Source organism: Coregonus clupeaformis, chromosome 17, assembly GCF_020615455.1.
Source record: "Coregonus clupeaformis isolate EN_2021a chromosome 17, ASM2061545v1, whole genome shotgun sequence".
NCBI classification, from domain to species: Eukaryota; Metazoa; Chordata; class Actinopteri; order Salmoniformes; family Salmonidae; genus Coregonus; species Coregonus clupeaformis.
The window spans coordinates 53,279,287-53,302,889 of NC_059208.1; the positions used below are offsets into that span (position 1 = coordinate 53,279,287).

At 44.3% G+C, this 23,603-nt stretch overlaps 1 protein-coding gene across 2 annotated transcripts in view; it reads left to right on the forward strand.

Moving 5' to 3' along the window:
- Positions 1-22,671, forward strand: part of LOC121542564 (ankyrin repeat and IBR domain-containing protein 1) — a 105,808-nt gene extending 83,137 nt beyond the window's left edge. For both annotated transcript variants that reach the window (XM_041851975.2, XM_041851976.2), the window contains exons 18-20: positions 12,336-12,438; positions 17,017-17,060; positions 17,407-22,671. In XM_041851975.2, the coding sequence (XP_041707909.2) occupies positions 12,336-12,438; positions 17,017-17,060; positions 17,407-18,291 (1,032 nt within the window). In that variant the 3' untranslated portion in view covers positions 18,292-22,671. The remainder of the gene's footprint in view (positions 1-12,335; positions 12,439-17,016; positions 17,061-17,406) is intronic.
- The last annotated feature ends 932 nt before the right edge of the window (positions 22,672-23,603 follow it).

Here is a 23,603-nt window from a genome sequence, read left to right on the forward strand (position 1 = left end):
TCATGTGACTACTAGAAAGTTAATAGAGCTACTTAATACATCATGTGACTACTAGAAAGTTAATAGAGCTACTTAATACATCATGTGACTACTAGAAAGTTAATAGAGCTACTTAATACATCATGTGACTACTAGAAAGTTAATAGAGCTACTTAATGCATCATGTGACTATTAGAAAGTTAATAGAGCTACTTAATACATCATGTGACTACTAGAAAGTTAATAGAGCTACTTAATACATCATGTGACTATTAGAAAGTTAATAGAGCTACTTAATGCATCATGTGACTATTAGAAAGTTAATAGAGCTACTTAATACATCATGTGACTACTAGAAAGTTAATAGAGCTACTTAATACATCATGTGACTATTAGAAAGTTAATAGATCTACTTAATACATCATGTGACTATTAGAAAGTTAATAGAGCTACTTAATACATCATGTGACTACTAGAAAGTTAATAGAGCTACTTAATACATCATGTGACTACTAGAAAGTTAATAGAGCTACTTAATACATCATGTGACTACTAGAAAGTTAATAGAGCTACTTAATGCATCATGTGACTATTAGAAAGTTAATAGAGCTACTTAATACATCATGTGACTACTAGAAAGTTAATAGAGCTACTTAATACATCATGTGACTATTAGAAAGTTAATAGAGCTACTTAATACATCATGTGACTACTAGAATACGTTTCCAGTTGGTTTAAATGTTGCAGATGGTTTGATAACAACAGTGTTCCAGATAGAATGTATAGATATCCTGGGAAGTATAGAGAAGGTATTGCGATATAAATGATTTAATGATCTGCTGGAAGGTCTGTTCCATTAAGATCTCCCTGAGGAAACCTCTCGGTACTGGGAGGATCAGGGAATGATCAGAGAACTGTCGTGCTACAGGAAGCCTGCAGCGGGTATAACTTACAACTACTGAAGACACAAGGATCATTCAGAGCAGCCCTTTTTTAAACCCCTGATCTAGCACACATGATTCAAGTAGTGAAGGGCTTGACGATTAATAGACCAGTTGAATCAGGTGTGGAATGACTTTGGGTCCCCGAGGAGAGGTTTCAGAGAGGCTGATTATGAGGACTAAGCGATACTTCTCTCTGTCAGATGATTGCTGAATCACTAAACATTGGATTGCCTTTCATGTTTGGTTTACTACCAATGGTTTGGTGATAAGTCTTGTTGCTATTGATTGGATCTTTTTCAATATTATTATTATTTATTTATCACATTTTATATTTGGTTTAGTAGATACATCTGCACAGCACTGATTGTATCAGATGGTTCTCAGTCAACTCAATTTTGAGTAATCTTGTAGAATTGAATGATGTACTAAATGTTCATTTAAATAGTGGCAGAGAAAATCTGTCACTTTGTAACATTGAGGCAGTAGGACTTGAGCCAAAGCTCTCTGGAAGGATATGGCTGTGACATTAACATAGGAGTTAAATTAGCCAACCTCTGAACTCTGGCCTCAGAGATATTACATCACTGCAGATAGATGGCTCTCAGTTAACTCTCGCAATGGGTTTGTCCCAAATGGCACCCTATTCCCTATATAGTGCACTTTGGGACCAGCTCAATAATCGTTTTAGGGAGGAAATAGGTTGCCCTTTGTGATGTAGCCAATGCCTGCAGATCAGATTCAGTTACTTGTGTTTTTAGAATAGTAACATAAAAGATACCGACACAAATGGGAATTTGTGACAGAAAGATCGGAGAGCATTCATTATAATCAAACACAAGCAGCAGCAATACTACAGTAGATGGGTCTATTCTGACCATGTTATACAGTAGATGGGTATATTCTGACCATGTTATACAGTAGATGGGTATATTCTGACCATGTTATACAGTAGATGGGTCTATTCTGACCATGTTATACAGTAGATGGGTCTATTCTGACCATGTTATACAGTAGATGGGTCTTCTGTCTGACCATGTTATACAGTAGATGGGTCTATTCTGACCATGTTATACAGTAGATGGGTCTATTCTGACCATGTTATACAGTAGATGGGTCTTCTGTCTGACCATGTTATACAGTAGATGGGTCTATTCTGACCATGTTATACAGTAGATGGGTCTATTCTGACCATGTTATACAGTAGATGGGTCTATTCTGACCATGTTATACAGTAGATGGGTCTATTCTGACCATGTTATACAGTAGATGGGTCTATTCTGACCATGTTATACAGTAGATGGGTCTATTCTGACCATGTTATACAGTAGATGGGTCTTCTGTCTGACCATGTTATACAGTAGATGGGTCTATTCTGACCATGTTATACAGTAGATGGGTCTATTCTGACCAGGTTATACAGTAGATGGGTCTATTCTGACCATGTTATACAGTAGATGGGTCTATTCTGACCATGTTATACAGTAGATGGGTCTATTCTGACCATGTTATACAGTAGATGGGTCTATTCTGACCAGGTTATACAGTAGATGGGTCTATTCTGACCATGTTATACAGTAGATGGGTCTATTCTGACCATGTTATACAGTAGATGGGTCTATTCTGTCCATGTTATACAGTAGATGGGTCTTCTGTCTGACCATGTTATACAGTAGATGGGTCTATTCTGACCATGTTATACAGTAGATGGGTCTATTCTGACCATGTTATACAGTAGATGGGTCTATTCTGACCATGTTATACAGTAGATGGGTCTATTCTGACCATGTTATACAGTAGATGGGTCTTCTGTCTGACCATGTTATACAGTAGATGGGTCTATTCTGACCATGTTATACAGTAGATGGGTCTATTCTGACCAGGTTATACAGTAGATGGGTCTATTCTGACCATGTTATACAGTAGATGGGTCTATTCTGACCATGTTATACAGTAGATGGGTCTATTCTGACCATGTTATACAGTAGATGGGTCTATTCTGACCAGGTTATACAGTAGATGGGTCTATTCTGACCATGTTATACAGTAGATGGGTCTATTCTGACCATGTTATACAGTAGATGGGTCTATTCTGTCCATGTTATACAGTAGATGGGTCTATTCTGTCTGACCATGTTAAACAGTCGATGGGTCTATTCTGACCATGTTATACAGTAGATGGGTCTATTCTGACCATGTTATACAGTAGATGGGTCTATTCTGTCTGACCATGTTAAACAGTAGATGGGTCTATTCTGACCATGTTATACAGTAGATGGGTCTATTCTGACCATGTTATACAGTAGATGGGTCTATTCTGTCTGACCATGTTATACAGTAGATGGGTCTATTCTGACCATGTTATACAGTAGATGGGTCTATTCTGTCTGACCATGTTATACAGTAGATGGGTCTATTCTGTCTGACCATGTTATACAGTAGATGGGTCTATTCTGACCATGTTATACAGTAGATGGGTCTATTCTGACCATGTTATACAGTAGATGGGTCTATTCTGACCATGTTATACAGTAGATGGGTCTATTCTGACCATGTTATACAGTAGATGGGTCTATTCTGTCTGACCATGTTATACAGTAGATGGGTCTATTCTGTCTGACCATGTTATACAGTAGATGGGTATATTCTGTCTGACCATGTTATACAGTAGATGGGTCTATTCTGACCATGTTATACAGTGGATGGGTCTATTCTGACCATGTTATACAGTAGATGGGTCTATTCTGACCAGGTTATACAGTAGATGGGTCTATTCTGACCATGTTATACAGTAGATGGGTCTATTCTGACCATGTTATACAGTAGATGGGTCTATTCTGACCATGTTATACAGTAGATGGGTCTATTCTGACCAGGTTATACAGTAGATGGGTCTATTCTGACCATGTTATACAGTAGATGGGTCTATTCTGACCATGTTATACAGTAGATGGGTCTATTCTGTCTGACCATGTTAAACAGTCGATGGGTCTATTCTGACCATGTTATACCGTAGATGGGTCTATTCTGACCATGTTATACAGTAGATGGGTCTATTCTGTCTGACCATGTTAAACAGTAGATGGGTCTATTCTGACCATGTTATACAGTAGATGGGTCTATTCTGACCATGTTATACAGTAGATGGGTCTATTCTGTCTGACCATGTTATACAGTAGATGGGTCTATTCTGACCATGTTATACAGTAGATGGGTCTATTCTGTCTGACCATGTTATACAGTAGATGGGTCTATTCTGTCTGACCATGTTATACAGTAGATGGGTCTATTCTGACCATGTTATACAGTAGATGGGTCTATTCTGACCATGTTATACAGTAGATGGGTCTATTCTGACCATGTTATACAGTAGATGGGTCTATTCTGACCATGTTATACAGTAGATGGGTCTATTCTGACCATGTTATACAGTAGATGGGTCTATTCTGACCATGTTATACAGTAGATGGGTCTATTCTGTCTGACCATGTTATACAGTAGATGGGTCTATTCTGACCATGTTATACAGTAGATGGGTCTATTCTGACCATGTTATACAGTAGATGGGTCTATTCTGACCATGTTATACAGTAGATGGGTCTATTCTGACCATGTTATACAGTAGATGGGTCTATTCTGTCTGACCATGTTATACAGTAGATGGGTCTATTCTGTCTGACCATGTTATACAGTAGATGGGTCTATTCTGACCATGTTATACAGTAGATGGGTCTATTCTGACCATGTTATACAGTAGATGGGTCTATTCTGACCAGGTTATACAGTAGATGGGTCTATTCTGACCATGTTATACAGTAGATGGGTCTATTCTGACCATGTTATACAGTAGATGGGTCTATTCTGACCATGTTATACAGTAGATGGGTCTATTCTGTCTGACCATGTTATACAGTAGATGGGTCTATTCTGACCATGTTATACAGTAGATGGGTCTATTCTGACCATGTTATACAGTAGATGGGTCTATTCTGACCATGTTATACAGTAGATGGGTCTATTCTGTCTGACCATGTTATACAGTAGATGGGTCTATTCTGACCATGTTATACAGTAGATGGGTCTATTCTGTCTGACCATGTTATACAGTAGATGGGTCTATTCTGTCTGACCATGTTATACAGTAGATGGGTCTATTCTGACCATGTTATACAGTAGATGGGTCTATTCTGACCATGTTATACAGTAGATGGGTCTATTCTGTCTGACCATGTTATACAGTAGATGGGTCTATTCTGACCATGTTATACAGTAGATGGGTCTATTCTGACCATGTTATACAGTAGATGGGTCTATTCTGACCATGTTATACAGTAGATGGGTCTATTCTGACCATGTTATACAGTAGATGGGTCTATTCTGACCATGTTATACAGTAGATGGGTCTATTCTGTCTGACCATGTTATACAGTAGATGGGTCTATTCTGTCTGACCATGTTATACAGTAGATGGGTCTATTCTGACCATGTTATACAGTAGATGGGTCTATTCTGACCATGTTATACAGTAGATGGGTCTATTCTGTCTGACCATGTTATACAGTAGATGGGTCTATTCTGACCATGTTATACAGTAGATGGGTCTATTCTGTCTGACCATGTTATACAGTAGATGGGTCTATTCTGACCATGTTATACAGTAGATGGGTCTATTCTGTCTGACCATGTTATACAGTAGATGGGTCTATTCTGTCTGACCATGTTATACAGTAGATGGGTCTATTCTGACCATGTTATACAGTAGATGGGTCTATTCTGACCATGTTATACAGTAGATGGGTCTATTCGGACCATGTTATACAGTAGATGGGTCTATTCTGTCTGACCATGTTATACAGTAGATGGGTCTATTCTGACCATGTTATACAGTAGATGGGTCTATTCTGACCATGTTATACAGTAGATGGGTCTATTCTGACCATGTTATACAGTAGATGGGTCTATTCTGACCATGTTATACAGTAGATGGGTCTATTCTGACCATGTTATACAGTAGATGGGTCTATTCTGTCTGACCATGTTATACAGTAGATAGGTCTATTCTGTCTGACCATGTTATACAGTAGATGGGTCTATTCTGACCATGTTATACAGTAGATGGGTCTATTCTGACCATGTTATACAGTAGATGGGTCTATTCTGTCTGACCATGTTATACAGTAGATGGGTCTATTCTGACCATGTTATACAGTAGATGGGTCTATTCTGTCTGACCATGTTATACAGTAGATGGGTCTATTCTGTCTGACCATGTTATACAGTAGATGGGTCTATTCTGACCATGTTATACAGTAGATGGGTCTATTCTGACCATGTTATACAGTAGATGGGTCTATTCTGACCATGTTATACAGTAGATGGGTCTATTCTGACCATGTTATACAGTAGATGGGTCTATTCTGACCATGTTATACAGTAGATGGGTCTATTCTGACCATGTTATACAGTAGATGGGTCTATTCTGACCATGTTATACAGTAGATGGGTCTATTCTGACCATGTTATACAGTAGATGGGTCTATTCTGACCATGTTATACAGTAGATGGGTCTATTCTGTCTGACCATGTTATACAGTAGATGGGTCTATTCTGTCTGACCATGTTATACAGTAGATGGGTCTATTCTGTCTGACCATGTTATACAGTAGATGGGTCTATTCTGTCTGACCATGTTATACAGTAGATGGGTCTATTCTGTCTGACCATGTTATACAGTAGATGGGTCTATTCTGTCTGACCATGTTATACAGTAGATGGGTCTATTCTGACCATGTTATACAGTAGATGGGTCTATTCTGACCATGTTATACAGTAGATGGGTCTATTCTGACCATGTTATACAGTAGATGGGTCTATTCTGACCATGTTATACAGTAGATGGGTCTATTCTGACCATGTTATACAGTAGATGGGTCTATTCTGACCATGTTATACAGTAGATGGGTCTATTCTGACCATGTTATACAGTAGATGGGTCTATTCTGTCTGACCATGTTATACAGTAGATGGGTCTATTCTGACCATGTTATACAGTAGATGGGTCTATTCTGTCTGACCATGTTAAACAGTAGATGGGTCTATTCTGACCATGTTATACAGTAGATGGGTCTATTCTGACCATGTTATACAGTAGATGGGTCTATTCTGTCTGACCATGTTATACAGTAGATGGGTCTATTCTGACCATGTTATACAGTAGATGGGTCTATTCTGTCTGACCATGTTATACAGTAGATGGGTCTATTCTGACCATGTTATACAGTAGATGGGTCTATTCTGTCTGACCATGTTATACAGTAGATGGGTCTATTCTGACCATGTTATACAGTAGATGGGTCTATTCTGTCTGACCATGTTATACAGTAGATGGGTCTATTCTGTCTGACCATGTTATACAGTAGATGGGTCTATTCTGACCATGTTATACAGTAGATGGGTCTATTCTGACCATGTTATACAGTAGATGGGTCTATTCTGACCATGTTATACAGTAGATAGGTCTATTCTGTCTGACCATGTTATACAGTAGATGGGTCTATTCTGACCATGTTATACAGTAGATGGGTCTATTCTGACCATGTTATACAGTAGATGGGTCTATTCTGACCATGTTATACAGTAGATGGGTCTATTCTGACCATGTTATACAGTAGATGGGTCTATTCTGACCATGTTATACAGTAGATGGGTCTATTCTGACCATGTTATACAGTAGATGGGTCTATTCTGTCTGACCATGTTATACAGTAGATAGGTCTATTCTGTCTGACCATGTTATACAGTAGATGGGTCTATTCTGACCATGTTATACAGTAGATGGGTCTATTCTGACCATGTTATACAGTAGATGGGTCTATTCTGTCTGACCATGTTATACAGTAGATGGGTCTATTCTGACCATGTTATACAGTAGATGGGTCTATTCTGTCTGACCATGTTATACAGTAGATGGGTCTATTCTGTCTGACCATGTTATACAGTAGATGGGTCTATTCTGACCATGTTATACAGTAGATGGGTCTATTCTGACCATGTTATACAGTAGATGGGTCTATTCTGACCATGTTATACAGTAGATGGGTCTATTCTGACCATGTTATACAGTAGATGGGTCTATTCTGACCATGTTATACAGTAGATGGGTCTATTCTGTCTGACCATGTTATACAGTAGATGGGTCTATTCTGACCATGTTATACAGTAGATGGGTCTATTCTGACCATGTTATACAGTAGATGGGTCTATTCTGACCATGTTATACAGTAGATGGGTCTATTCTGTCTGACCATGTTATACAGTAGATGGGTCTATTCTGTCTGACCATGTTATACAGTAGATGGGTCTATTCTGTCTGACCATGTTATACAGTAGATGGGTCTATTCTGTCTGACCATGTTATACAGTAGATGGGTCTATTCTGTCTGACCATGTTATACAGTAGATGGGTCTATTCTGTCTGACCATGTTATACAGTAGATGGGTCTATTCTGTCTGACCATGTTATACAGTAGATGGGTCTATTCTGTCTGACCATGTTATACAGTAGATGGGTCTATTCTGACCATGTTATACAGTAGATGGGTCTATTCTGACCATGTTATACAGTAGATGGGTCTATTCTGACCATGTTATACAGTAGATGGGTCTATTCTGACCATGTTATACAGTAGATGGGTCTATTCTGTCTGACCATGTTATACAGTAGATGGGTCTATTCTGTCTGACCATGTTATACAGTAGATGGGTCTATTCTGTCTGACCATGTTATACAGTAGATGGGTCTATTCTGTCTGACCATGTTATACAGTAGATGGGTCTATTATGTCTGACCATGTTATACAGTAGATGGGTCTATTCTGTCTGACCATGTTATACAGTAGATGGGTCTATTCTGTCTGACCATGTTATACAGTAGATGGGTATATTCTGTCTGACCATGTTATACAGTAGATGGGTCTATTCTGACCATGTTATACAGTAGATGGGTCTATTCTGTCCATGTTATACAGTAGATGGGTCTATTCTGACCAGGTTATACAGTAGATGGGTCTATTCTGTCTGACCATGTTATACAGTAGATGGGTCTATTCTGACCATGTTATACAGTAGATGGGTCTATTCTGTCTGACCATGTTATACAGTAGATGGGTATATTCTGTCTGACCATGTTATACAGTAGATGGGTCTATTCTGACCATGTTATACAGTAGATGGGTCTATTCTGACCATGTTATACAGTAGATGGGTCTATTCTGACCATGTTATACAGTAGATGGGTCTATTCTGTCAGTCCATGTTATACAGTAGTTCTCTCTCTTTAATAGTCAGGGCAGAACATCTCCTTCTACTCTGGATGCCATATTCACTTGGATCGACCCCCCCTTCCTCCTCCTCCTCCTCCTCCTCCTCCTCCTCCTCATCTTCCTCCTCCTCCTCATCTTCCTCCTCATCTTATTCCTCCTCTTCCTCCTCCTCCTCTTCCTCTGCCTCATCTTCATCATCTTCCTCCCCCTCTTTCCCCCAGGATACCCATAAGTCATCAGTATTGGAACGTTGCATATAAGATGAAGATGCGTCCCTCTACAGATTCACTTATCTCTTCTATTCTTCCTTGTAGTTAATGAAGGTTGCATTTTCCCTGGAATGGATTGACAATGCCTTACATCTGTAATGCCGTCATCTCTGTATCATAACAATACCAGCTAGCTTCCAGCATGATTTGGCTTTTCTTTTTGTTATACCGTGCATACATACAACCTCTGTATGAGCAATTTAAAAATAGATGACTGACTCCCCTCCAGTTAAAATGCTTTGGAGATGTGAAATCTGAAGGCATGAAATCTGAGAGGGTGTTTGATATGCCGTCTTGTTATACAGTATTTGTTAATGTCTTTGATCTTATGAGCTGCATGGGATTTGGTGGATGAGGACATTCCATGTATTTATTTCTGCGTGCCAAGACCGCTTGGGGGCCACTGGTGCTAATCTTAGAAGGAGTACGTGATGGAATATCCTGACTAGGGTGCAACACGCCACCATGATGGTTGTCTGCCAGGGGTTCAGACAGTGCTGTGTGCTGTGATACCATGATGGCTGTCTGCCAGGGGTTCAGACAGTGCTGTGATACCATGATGGCTGTCTGCCAGGGGTTCAGACAGTGCTGTGATACCATGATGGCTGTCTGCCAGGGGTTCAGACAGTGCTGTGATACCATGATGGCTGTCTGCCAGGGGTTCAGACAGTGCTGTGATACCATGATGGCTGTCTGCCAGGGGTTCAGACAGTGCTGTGATACCATGATGGCTGTCTGCCAGGGGGTTCAGACAGTGCTGTGATACCATGATGGCTGTCTGCCAGGGGTTCAGACAGTGCTGTGATACCATGATGGCTGTCTGCCAGGGGGTTCAGACAGTGCTGTGATACCATGATAGCTGTCTGCCAGGGGTTCAGACAGTGTTGTGATACCATGATGGCTGTCTGCCAGGGGTTCAGACAGTGCTGTGATACCATGATGGCTGTCTGCCAGGGGTTCAGACAGTGCTGTGATACCATGATGGCTGTCTGCCAGGGGTTCAGACAGTGCTGTGATACCATGATAGCTGTCTGCCAGGGGTTCAGACAGTGTTGTGATACCATGATGGCTGTCTGCCAGGGGTTCAGACAGTGCTGTGATACCATGATGGCTGTCTGCCAGGGGTTCAGACAGTGTTGTGATACAATGATGGCTGTCTGCCAGGGGTTCAGACAGTGCTGTGATACCATGATGGCTGTCTGCCAGGGGTTCAGACAGTGCTGTGATACCATGATGGCTGTCTGCCAGGGGTTCAGACAGTGCTGTGATACCATGATGGCTGTCTGCCAGGGGTTCAGACAGTGCTGTGATACCATGATGGCTGTCTGCCAGGGGTTCAGACAGTGCTGTGATACCATGATGGCTGTCTGCCAGGGGTTCAGACAGTGCTGTGATACCATGATAGCTGTCTGCCAGGGGTTCAGACAGTGCTGTGATACCATGATGGCTGTCTGCCAGGGGTTCAGACAGTGCTGTGATACCATGATGGCTGTCTGCCAGGGGTTCAGACAGTGCTGTGATACCATGATGGCTGTCTGCCAGGGGTTCAGACAGTGCTGTGATACCATGATGGCTGTCTGCCAGGGGTTCAGACAGTGCTGTGATACCATGATAGCTGTCTGCCAGGGTGTTCAGACAGTGCTGTGATACCATGATGGCTGTCTGCCAGGGGTTCAGACAGTGCTGTGATACCATGATGGCTGTCTGCCAGGGGTTCAGACAGTGCTCTGATACCATGATGGCTGTCTGCCAGGGGTTCAGACAGTGCTGTTATACCATGATGGCTGTCTGCCAGGGGGTTCAGACAGTGCTGTGATACCACGATGGCTGTCTGCCAGGGGTTCAGACAGTGCTGTGATACCATGATAGCTGTCTGCCAGGGGTTCAGACAGTGCTGTGATACCATGATGGCTGTCTGCCAGGGGTTCAGACAGTGCTGTGATACCATGATGGCTGTCTGCCAGGGGTTCAGACAGTGCTGTGATACCATGATGGCTGTCTGCCAGGGGTTCAGACAGTGCTGTGATACCATGATGGCTGTCTGCCAGGGGTTCAGACAGTGCTGTTATACCATGATGGCTGTCTGCCAGGGGTTCAGACAGTGCTGTGATACCATGATGGCTGTCTGCCAGGGGTTCAGACAGTGCTGTGATACCATGATGGCTGTCTGCCAGGGGTTCAGACAGTGCTGTGATACCATGATGGTTGTCTGCCAGGTGTTCAGACAGTGCTGTGATACCATGATGGCTGTCTGCCAGGGGTTCAGACAGTGCTATGATACCATGATGGCTGTGTTTTTGCCTCAGTGGATCGATGTTAACGTTTTCTGCCCGTTCCCAAAAGCATTTGGTGCGCGTTCAGTTAGGTCTTAAAGCTCAGCACTAATTAATTCCAGATATCCTCAAATAATGAAAGAAAAACCTCAATGTAGCCTACAGATAGAAATTGCACAATAATGTTTAAGGTATTGTTTTCTCTTTATTCAACCCGCCACCCACCCGCCCGCCCTTCATCCACACAACGTTTCATGACCCTCAACCCACCCGCCCCGCGGGGACTGCGGGTTATGAGTCAACCCGCGCATCACTATCAGACAGTGGATGTCTGGAGAATGTGGCTCTATCTCAATTTGTGTCTTTCTGGGATTCAGTGTATCCCTCACCTCCTTTTAACTGCGTTGGATGAGAACGTCAGCGGTCTGAATAGAGAGGATGTGAGGAGTCAAGGAAATGCAATTGAGATTCTCCCATTATATATGTGTGTACGTTGTGACGTACGACCTGTGACCTGTGACGTCATCATGTGTTATGTGGTTGTCCCTACAGGAGTATGCAGAGTTCCAGTACCGGCGGAGACACAGAGATCGTCAGCAGAGGAGACAGAGGGGGGACATTCCCGATCATGGCGAACACAGCGACAGCACTTTAGGTAATAATGAATGGATAACTAAAAGATAGATACTATAGCTTTTACTGGATGCTCAAAGTGCTTTAAACTAGCCATCACAGTGCTTTAAACTAGCCATCACAGTGCTTTAAACTAGCCATCACAGTGCTTTAAACTAGCCATCACGGTGCTTTAAACTAGCCATCACGGTGCTTTAAACTAGCCATCACCAGTGCTTTAAACTAGCCATCACGGTGCTTTAAACTAGCCATCACGGTGCTTTAAACTAGCCATCACAGTGCTTTAAACTACATTTACATTTACGTCATTTAGCAGACGCTCTTATCCAGAGCGACTTACAGTTAGTGCATACATTTTTTTTTTTTTTTTTTTTTTATACTGGCCCCCCATGGGAATCGAACCCACATCCCTGGCGTTGCAAACACCATGCTCTACCAACTGAGCTACCTCCCTGCCGGCCATTCCCTCCCCTACCTTGGACGACGCTGGACCAATTGTGCGCCGCCCCATTGGTCTCCCGGTTGCGGCCGGCTACAGCAGAGCCTGGATTCGAACCAGGATCTCTAGTGGCACAGCTAGCACTGCGATGCAGTGCCTTAGACCACTGCGCCACTCGGGAGGTTGCCATCACAGTGCTTTAAACTAGCCATCACGGTGCTTTAAACTAGCCATCACAGTGCTTTAAACTAGCCATCACGGTGCTTTAAACTAGCCATCACAGTGCTTTAAACTAGCCATCACAGTGAAATAAAAATATTAGATTCAACTGAAAGACGATGCCCAGAGCTTATCCATGATGTTGCACAAGGATTTAAGTCAGTAAGTCCGGTGCGCTCAGGGTTTCGTTAAGTAGCCTATCATTTGAGCGGCATCATGAACAAAGTCCTTGTAGCCCGTAATCATTTCACTTCCTCTGTGAGAACCATGAGCGCAGGATGTCTGACTTGGCTTTGCTGTACCGCAGCCAAATAGCCTTCCGCCACTGTTATTGGATGACAATTTCAGAATTTTAACAGACTTCTATCCGGAAAATAGCTTACCAAAGGTTTATGGCTATCGTAAGGTGAATGCACCAATTTGTAAGTCGCTCTGGATAAGAGCGTCTGCTAAATGACGAAAATGTTAAAATGTAGCTTAGTGGTTAAGAGCGGCAGGTAGCTTAGTGGTTAAGAGCGTTGTGCCAGTAACCGAAAGGTCGCTGGTTCTAATCCCCGAGCCGACTAGGTGAAAAATCTGTCGATGTGCCCTTGAGCAAGGCACTTAACCCTAATTGCTCCTGTAAGTCGCTCTGGATAAGAGCGTCTGCTAAATGACTAATTATTATTATTATTATTATTATTATTATGTAAAATGTTTACATAAGGTTAGCATGCTAGCTAGCTACGCTGACCGCTGTCCGTGTCAGAGTCCTAGCGGGTATATTTCTCTCCAGTCCACGTGGAATTCACGGCGACGTTCAGACCCCCAATTCCTGAATATGTATTAGGCGCACTACGTTTACGTTTACGTTTACGTTTTACGTTTACGTTTAAGTCATTTAGCAGACGCTCTTATCCAGAGCGACTTACAGCTAGTGAATACATATATATTTTTTATACTGGCCCCCCAATAGAGGTCTTCGTTGGTCCAAAAATGTGGACCCGTTCCGAATGGACCCTAGGGCAGTCAGACCCGTTCCGAAAAGGCCCGTGGGAAAAACCGACCCAAAACAGACCCGTGCTGGTTCGGATCCGAGACCCGTTCAGATACCAGAGTAGAGAGAAGAGAGATAAACCTCCAGCTGGTCGCTGCCAGCGCCATCAATAAACAAGCCATCAATAAACAAGCCATCAATAAACAAGCCATATTGGCCAAATTATCCATTTACATTTTAGTCATTTAGCAGATGCTCTTATCCAGAGCGACTTACAGGAGCAATTAGGGTTAAGTGCCTTGCTCAAGGGCACATCGACAGATTTTTCACCTAGTCGGCTCTGGGATTAGAACCAGCGACCTTTCGGTTACTGGCACAACGCTCTTAACCACTAAGCTAGCTGCCTGCCGATCCACTGTTATGTGTCCTTAAAAACTGCCTATAACAAATTGCAGCAAAAAAAAGTATTTGTTGTGTTTCGATCTGTAGCATATTAAAAACGTTATAGTCTATTGTTTTATAGTTTTTTTTTTTACCTTCCTAAAAACAATAATTGTCCACCTCGCGGTTCATCTGTCGGAGATTTGATCACTAAATGCATCAGGGCATTGCATGCATACGCCTACAGGCTTCGGTGTCCTCTGTATAATATTAGTATTCAATCAATATAAAGGAAGAGAAGCTTTTAGTTCGTGCCCTAGAGAGACGGAAAGTGAGATGCCGGAACCATGTTCCCGACACCGACATGAATGTCTTTATTCTTGTCAAATAGGCTACAGCTGCTGTACAGATACAGGCGTACAGGAGGCTAATTTGTAAATCGATCAGAATATATTTTTTATAAAAAAAAAAAGCATTATTGTTAGATTAAAAGAGTAACTGTGGCCTAAAACATTCTTCCTTCATCTAAAGTTCAACTGTGGGAGTCAGCTGGGGGCGCCGGTGCGTTCTGCCTTCGTAGGCGTGCTGTAGCTAAGCCTAATGATAGTAACACCAATCCTTCACAAACGTTTCTTAACTTTATCGGGGTAATAATCAATATCACACGGTGATGTGTGATGATTGATTGTGAGGCTCTGTACAAATTCGACAGTCACAAAATGGGGACTTCAAATAAGCCTATGGCACGTCGAGGGAACTGTAGCCTACTGTTCAAGTATTGGCCCCGTGTAGCTCAGTTGGTAGAGCATGGCGCTTGCAACGCCAGGGTTGTGGGTTCGTTTCCCACGGGGGGGGGCAGTATAAATAAATGTATGGACTCACTAACTGTAAGTCGCTCTGGATAAGAGCGTCTGCTAAAATGATTAAAATGTAAAAATGTACTTCCCCTTCTCAGCTTCTCGTCAGCACACTCTTTCTCACTCTTTCTCCTCTGTCATTTTTACTTCAATAAAAAAAAGGGTCTCCATCTTCGCAATCAACAGTAGCCAAGGCTCCTTTCACAGTCACACTCTCTCTCTCCTTGTCCTCAGCAGGCGGCGCGCGTGAGGGTTAGCAGCTGTAACCAGTTTCAGCTGGACATAAGCCATGTGTTTTATTGAGTTGCAACTGGCTGAAACGGATAACAGCTCGCTCAGTTCTCATAACGTTTACATGACATCACCTCACACATGTTCAATTAACAGAGGACGGGGTCCAGTTAGTAAATCTACTTTAATTGCGCATACCCGAGACCCACGGCATTTATATCAGACCCGATCCGGACCCACTCAGGTCCCGGGTAGGAATCTCGGGAATTTCGGCCCTGTTGGACCCGTGAAGACCTCTAGTTCACACCCCCAGTTCCTGAATATGTATTAGGAGCCTAGGGTCATTTTTACATTTTACATTTTAGTCATTTAGCAGACGCTCTTATCCAGAGCGACTTACAGTTAGTGAATACATATTTTTTTATACTGGCCCCCCGTGGGAATCGAACCCACAACCCTGGCATTGCAAATGCCATGCTCTATCAACTGAGCTACATCCCTGCCGGCCATTCCCTCCCCTACCCTGGACGACGCTGGGCCAATTGTGCGCCGCCCCATGAGTCTCCCGGTCGCGGCCGGCTGCGACAGAGCCTGGATTCGAACCAGGATCTCTAGTGGCACAGTTAGCACTGCGATGCAGTGCCTTAGACCACTGCGCCACTCACTCACTCATCATTCGGAAGTGGAACTAAACAGGCATTTCTGCTGTAGGACAGGATTTCCATTGAAATAGGGGCGGCCCTGTGGGTGTGGCTTTAAACAAGCCATCACACTGCCAACTCACGTCATCTCACTACTAAGGTGTAGCAGGTATCTGTCTACCTGGTATTTCTATAGGATATCCAGCTATGACTGTGTGTGTTCTGCAGGTATCTGTCTACCTGGTATTTCTATAGGATATCCAGCTATGACTGTGTGTGTTTTGCAGGTATCTGTCTACCTGGTATTTCTATAGGATATCCAGCTATGACTGTGTGTGTTCTGCAGGTATCTGTCTACCTGGTATTTCTATAGGATATCCAGCTATGACTGTGTGTGTTCTGCAGGTATCTGTCTACCTGGTATTTCTATAGGATATCCAGCTATGACTGTGTGTGTTCTGCAGGTATCTGTCTACCTGGTATTTCTATAGGATATCCAGCTATGACTGTATGTGTGTTTTGCAGGTATCTGTCTACCTGGTATTTCTATAGGATATCCAGCTATGACTGTATGTGTGTTTTGCAGGTATCTGTCTACCTGGTATTTCTATAGGATATCCAGCTATGACTGTATGTTTCCTAAACGTTTCCTAAAAGGTTGATTGTGTTTCTGTCCCCATTTTAATGGGTCAGTGTTTTCACCACGTGAATGACTGCTTTCCTGGGAAAAAGAAACGGATGAATAACAGCTAGCTATTCCTTTGCTGGGAAGGCCTTGAATGGTTTGAGCTCTGAGTTTGTCAGCGTGATTGTTCTGTTACATTGACTGACTGGGTTTTTTTTTATTCATGAACAGACAGACAGGAAATTGGAGGTGGTCGAAGACACGCCCCCCCCACGGTGAGTTCAGTGTTTTCATGTCGTCTGTGTATTCGTCTTCCTCCCTGCCTAACGATTTATCTCTTATTATATAAGACGGATAGTTTATTGACAAAATACATTTTTGGGACCAATGTCAAGTTCAAGACTTGCCGGTATAAAATGGTTTTATTTCTTACTTTTGATAACATTTTCTTTTACTGTCTGTCTTCACACAAATGTATCTTACGTCATAACGCCTTACAAGATATAGAAAGAGCACCAATAGGTTTAAACAGACTAAATATTTATATTCTACAAGACCTTCGTCCCTCTTTCCACATGAAATGCATACTTTCCCCCCCATCGTTATGTCTATGTGTTACAGGGCTTGGGCTCATTGGATGAGGACGATCCCAACATCCTGTTGGCTATCCAGCTGTCACTCCAAGAGTCTGGGTTGGCGACGGGCGGGGACACTCCAGACTTCTTGTCCAATGAGGCGTCCCTGGGGGCCATCGGCACCTCCCTCCCCTCCAGGCTGGACGCGGGGCCCCAGGGGGTGGAGGTGGGCCCCCGAGGAGCCATCAGCAGCTCAGAGCTCCTGGAGCTGGGGGATAGTCTCATGAGACTAGGCAACATGAGGACCATCGGCAGCCAGCACCAGTATGAAAGGTCTCCAGGTGTCCAGGCCCCACACCAGCACTACAGCAACCACAATCTCAACCCGTTCAGGGAGCCTTCTTCGGGTACGGACTCCACTACCACCACCTCAACAGGGCTCCAGGACCCCTCAAACCCCAACACTAACCTTCTGGGCAACATCATGGCCTGGTTCCATGACATGAACCCTCAGAGCATCACCCTCATCCCCTCCTCCTCCACCACCACCACCACCTCCTCAGACACAGACCTAGACTTCAACCCAGCAGGGCAGATCACAGCCAGCACTAACCTCCACCAGCCCCATGCCAAGCCCCAGGGGGGTGAGGGCGAGCTGGGGGAAGATGGGGACTGTTTCCCCTTCCTTTCCCAGGGCCTGGAGGAGATGGAGGCTGAGAGGGAGAGGCCCACCCAGCTAGAACTGGTGGTGGGGTTGGAGGCCATGGCCCCGCCCTACATGGCGACTTCAGGGACAGGGGACCGGGGCGGGGAGAGGCTCGGTGGGGGTAACGTCGTTCACGTTGACACGCCCATGTGTGACTCTGTGACCTCTGACCTTCTGCCCAGCACCAGCTCTTCAGAGTGGGAGGAGCAGATACACCTGGTCTGATTGGTGGAAAAATCTTAAGTGGGAGGAGGAGATACACCTGGTCTGATTTGTGATTGGACGAAAACTCTGAATTGGAGGAGCCAACTCTCCTGGTCTGATGGAAGACAGAAGCCTTCAGAGAAGCCATGCAGAGAGAGAGAGCGAAAGAGGACCAATCCTGACTGAGAGGGGACATTACCAAGTAGCCAGTGATGGTGTTGGGGGAATTAATCCTGACTTGATTGTAGTGCAGTAGAAGATATATTATGAGGAATGTATACAAGTATACATCAGACACTTGATAGCTGATCAATATTGGCATGTGATGCCCCCAGGGTAAAAGACGGACGGATGACTGGATGGATTCCTCCTATAAAGCGTGATGGAAGATGTTTGAATGGGTGTTATTGGTATTATATTACCAAAATGGATATTTGCTGATAAGATGATGAACAAGTTGCTTCTCTCAGATGATCTGTTTTAGATTACAACATGAGGTGATGCAATGTTGTAGTGTATTATTATAGTCAATACATTTGCAGGAGTTTTTGATCTAATATTTTCTGATATTGATAATAAGATATTTTTTTTTATATTCCGCTGGAGTATAAGAGCCGACTGTATTGTGTTTGGACTTGGTTCTGAGGGAGGTTGGAATCAGCTGTACAGGAGAGTTCTGAGGGAGGTTGTAATCAGCTGTACAGGAGAGTTCTGAGGGAGGTTGTAATCAGCTGTACAGGAGAGTTCTGAGGGAGGTTGTAATCAGCTGTACAGGAGAGTTCTGAGGGAGGTTGTAATCAGCTGTACATGAGAGTTCTGAGGGAGGTTGGAATCAGCTGTACAGGAGAGTTCTGAGGGAGGTTGGAATCAGCTGTACAGGAGAGTTCTGAGGGAGGTTGTAATCAGCTGTACAGGAGAGTTCTGAGGGAGGTTGGAATCAGCTGTACAGGAGAGTTCTGAGGGAGGTTGTAATCAGCTGTACATGAGAGTTCTGAGGGAGGTTGTAATCAGCTGTACAGGAGAGTTCTGAGGGAGGTTGTAATCATTTGTACATGATAGTTCTGAGGGAGGTTGGAATCAGCTGTACAGGAGAGTTCTGAGGGAGGTTGGAATCAGCTGTACAGGAGAGTTCTGAGGGAGGTTGGAATCAGCTGTACAGGAGAGTTCTGAGGGAGGTTGGAATCAGCTGTACAGGAGAGTTCTGAGGGAGGTTGTAATCAGCTGTACAGGAGAGTTCTGAGGGAGGTTGTAATCAGCTGTACAGGAGAGTTCTGAGGGAGGTTGTAATCAGCTGTACAGGAGAGTTCTGAGGGAGGTTGTAATCAGCTGTACAGGAGAGTTCTGAGGGAGGTTGGAATCAGCTGTACAGGAGAGTTCTGAGGGAGGTTGGAATCAGCTGTACAGGAGAGTTCTGAGGGAGGTTGGAATCAGCTGTACAGGAGAGTTCTGAGGGAGGTTGGAATCAGCTGTACAGGAGAGTTCTGAGGGAGGTTGGAATCAGCTGTACATGAGAGTTCTGAGGGAGGTTGTAATCAGCTGTACAGGAGAGTTCTGCGGGAGGTTGTAATCAGATGTACAGGAGAGTTCTGAGGGAGGTTGTAATCAGCTGTACAGGAGAGTTCTGAGGGAGGTTGTAATCAGCTGTACAGGACAGTTCTGAGGGAGGTTGTAATCAGCTGTACAGGAGAGTTCTGAGGGAGGTTGTAATCAGCTGTACAGGAGAGTTCTGAGGGAGGTTGTAATCAGCTGTACAGGAGAGTTCTGAGGGAGGTTGTAATCAGCTGTACAGGAGAGTTCTGAGGGAGGTTGTAATCAGCTGTACAGGAGAGTTCTGAGGGAGGTTGTAATCAGCTGTACAGGAGAGTTCTGAGGGAGGTTGTAATCAGCTGTACATGATAGTTCTGAGGGAGGTTGTAATCAGCTGTACAGGAGTGTTCTGAGGGAGGTTGGAATCAGCTGTACAGGAGAGTTCTGAGGGAGGTTGGAATCAGCTGTACAGGAGAGTTCTGAGGGAGGTTGGAATCAGCTGTACAGGAGAGTTCTGAGGGAGGTTGGAATCAGCTGTACAGGAGAGTTCTGAGGGAGGTTGGAATCAGCTGTACAGGAGAGTTCTGAGGGAGGTTGGAATCAGCTGTACAGGAGAGTTCTGAGGGAGGTTGGAATCAGCTGTACAGGAGAGTTCTGAGGGAGGTTGGAATCAGCTGTACAGGAGAGTTCTGAGGGAGGTTGGAATCAGCTGTACAGGAGAGTTCTGAGGGAGGTTGTAATCAGCTGTACAGGAGAGTTCTGAGGGAGGTTGGAATCAGCTGTACAGGAGAGTTCTGAGGGAGGTTGGAATCAGCTGTACAGGAGAGTTCTGAGGGAGGTTGGAATCAGCTGTACAGGAGAGTTCTGAGGGAGGTTGGAATCAGCTATACAGGAGAGTTCTCAGGGAGGTTGTAATCAGCTGTACAGGAGAGTTCTGAGGGAGGTTGGAATCAGCTGTACAGGAGAGTTCTGAGGGAGGTTGGAATCAGCTGTACAGGAGAGTTCTGAGGGAGGTTGGAATCAGCTGTACAGGAGAGTTCTGAGGGAGGTTGGAATCAGCTGTACAGGAGAGTTCTGAGGGAGGTTGGAATCAGATGTACAGGAGAGTTCTGAGGGAGGTTGGAATCAGCTGTACAGGAGAGTTCTGAGGGAGGTTGGAATCAGCTGTACAGGAGAGTTCTGAGGGAGGTTGGAATCAGCTGTACAGGAGAGTTCTGAGGGAGGTTGGAATCAGCTGTACAGGACAGTTCTGAGGGAGGTTGTAATCAGCTGTACAGGAGAGTTCTGAGGAGGTTGGAATCAGCTGTACAGGAGAGTTCTGAGGGAGGTTGTAATCAGCTGTACAGGAGAGTTCTGAGGGAGGTTGTAATCAGCTGTACAGGAGAGTTCTGAGGGAGGTTGTAATCAGCTGTACAGGAGAGTTCTGAGGGAGGTTGTAATCAGCTGTACAGGAGAGTTCTGAGGGAGGTTGTAATCAGCTGTACAGGAGAGTTCTGAGGGAGGTTGTAATCAGCTGTACAGGAGTGTTCTGAGGGAGGTTGGAATCAGCTGTACAGGAGAGTTCTGAGGGAGGTTGTAATCAGCTGTACAGGAGTGTTCTGAGGGAGGTTGGAATCAGCTGTACAGGAGAGTTCTGAGGGAGGTTGGAATCAGCTGTACAGGAGAGTTCTGAGGGAGGTTGGAATCAGCTGTACAGGAGAGTTCTGAGGGAGGTTGGAATCAGCTGTACAGGAGAGTTCTGAGGGAGGTTGGAATCAGCTATACAGGAGAGTTCTCAGGGAGGTTGTAATCAGCTGTACAGGGGAGTTCTGAGGGAGGTTGTAATCAGCTGTACAGGAGAGTTCTGAGGGAGGTTGGAATCAGCTGTACAGGAGAGTTCTGAGGGAGGTTGGAATCAGCTGTACAGGAGAGTTCTGAGGGAGGTTGTAATCAGCTGTACAGGATAGTTCTGAGGGAGGTTGGAATCAGCTGTACAGGAGAGTTCTGAGGGAGGTTGGAATCAGCTGTACAGGAGAGTTCTGAGGGAGGTTGGAATCAGCTGTACAGGAGAGTTCTGAGGGAGGTTGTAATCAGCTGTACAGGACAGCAGTGCCGTGCTGTGATGCGTGTTTCTAGTCGTTTTATTATACCAATATAACAGTACTCTCAGTCCCATCCAGATCTGCCTAATGTGTCGGTAAGTTCTTAGGTGCCAAACACTGGCTAACAAAAGCACAGTTTGTAATCACCAAGTGGACTCCAAGCGAATTGTGCCTGCTTAGATCTATTAGACCTTGTTGTACTGAACCCATTAGAAGACTGACTGACAGTATTCGTAAAGATACGCAGGCGAGCAGCCCTGACAGGAGAATAGAAAGTAACATCATCGTTGCTGCTGCTGTTCGCTCAGTAGGAAAACAACAGTAGTTAAGAGATGAATTGTAATCAGATAACTTGTTTATACCTAATCGCTGTAGTAAAGATGTCACTGGTCATTCTAAACTAGTACAGGGCGGCATTCTCAGACACAGAGTATACCTAGTCCTGGGCTAAACATCACTTTCAATGGAGATTCTCCATCGACCCTGCTTTCTAGTCCAGAACTAGGTTCAGGCCTAATCTGTGTCCAGGAAACCAGCCCATAAAGCTAAATAAACTCTTATAAAGTTCAAGCCTTGATGGGACAGTAGAGGGGTTCAGCGGGTCTTAAAAACGGTTCTCTACACGATTCATTACAGTGCCTTTGTGTCAATCTTTTTTAAATGTATTGCCACATTTTCCTGAGGTCTTACAGAAATTAATGGTGTGTAGCTACATTATTGATATATACAAAAGTATGTGGACACCCCTTCAAATTAGTGGATTCGGCTATTTCAGCCACACCCGTTGCTGACCGGTGTATACAATCGAGCACACAGCCATGCAATCTCCATAGACAAACATTGGCAGTAGAATGGCCCGTACTGAAGAGCCCAGTGACTTTCAACGTGGCAACGTCATAGGATGCCACCTTTCAGTTCATCAAATTTCTGCCCTGCTAGAGCTGCCCCGGTCAACTGTAAGTGCTGTTATTGCTAAGTGGAAACGTCTAGGAGCAACAACGGCTCAGCCGCGAAGTGGTAGGCCACACAAGCTCACAGAATGGGACCGCCGAGTGCTGAAGTGCGTAGCACGTAGAAATCATCTTTCCTCGGTTGCAACACTCACTACCGAGTTCCAAACTGCCTCTGGAAGCAACGTCAGCACAATAACTGTTCGTCAGAAGCTTCATGAAATGGGTTTCCATGGCCAAGCAGCCGCACACAAGGCTAAGATCGCCATGCGCAATGCCAAGCGTTGGCTGGAGGGGTGTAAAGCTCGCCGCCATTGGACTCTGAAGCAGTGAAAACACGTTCTCTGGAGTGATGAATCACGCTTCACCATTTGGCAGTCTCACGGACTAATCAGGGTTTGGCGGATGCCAGGAGAACACTACCTGCCCGAATGCATAGTGCCAACTATAAAGTTTGGTGGAGGAGGAATAATGGTCTGGGGCGGTTTTTCATGGTTTGGGCTAGGCCCCTTAGTTCCAGTGAAGGGAAATCTTAACGCTACAGCATACAATTACATTCTAGACGATTCTGTGCTCCCAACTTTGTGGCAACAGTTTGGGGAAGGCCCTTTCCTGTTTCAGCATGACAATGCCCCATGCACAAAGCTAGGTCCATACAGAAATGGTGTGTCGAGATCGGTGTGGAAGAACTTGACTGGCCCGCACAAAGCCCTGACCTCAACCCCATTGAACACCTTTGGGATTAATTGGAACGGCGACTGCGAGCCAGGCCTTA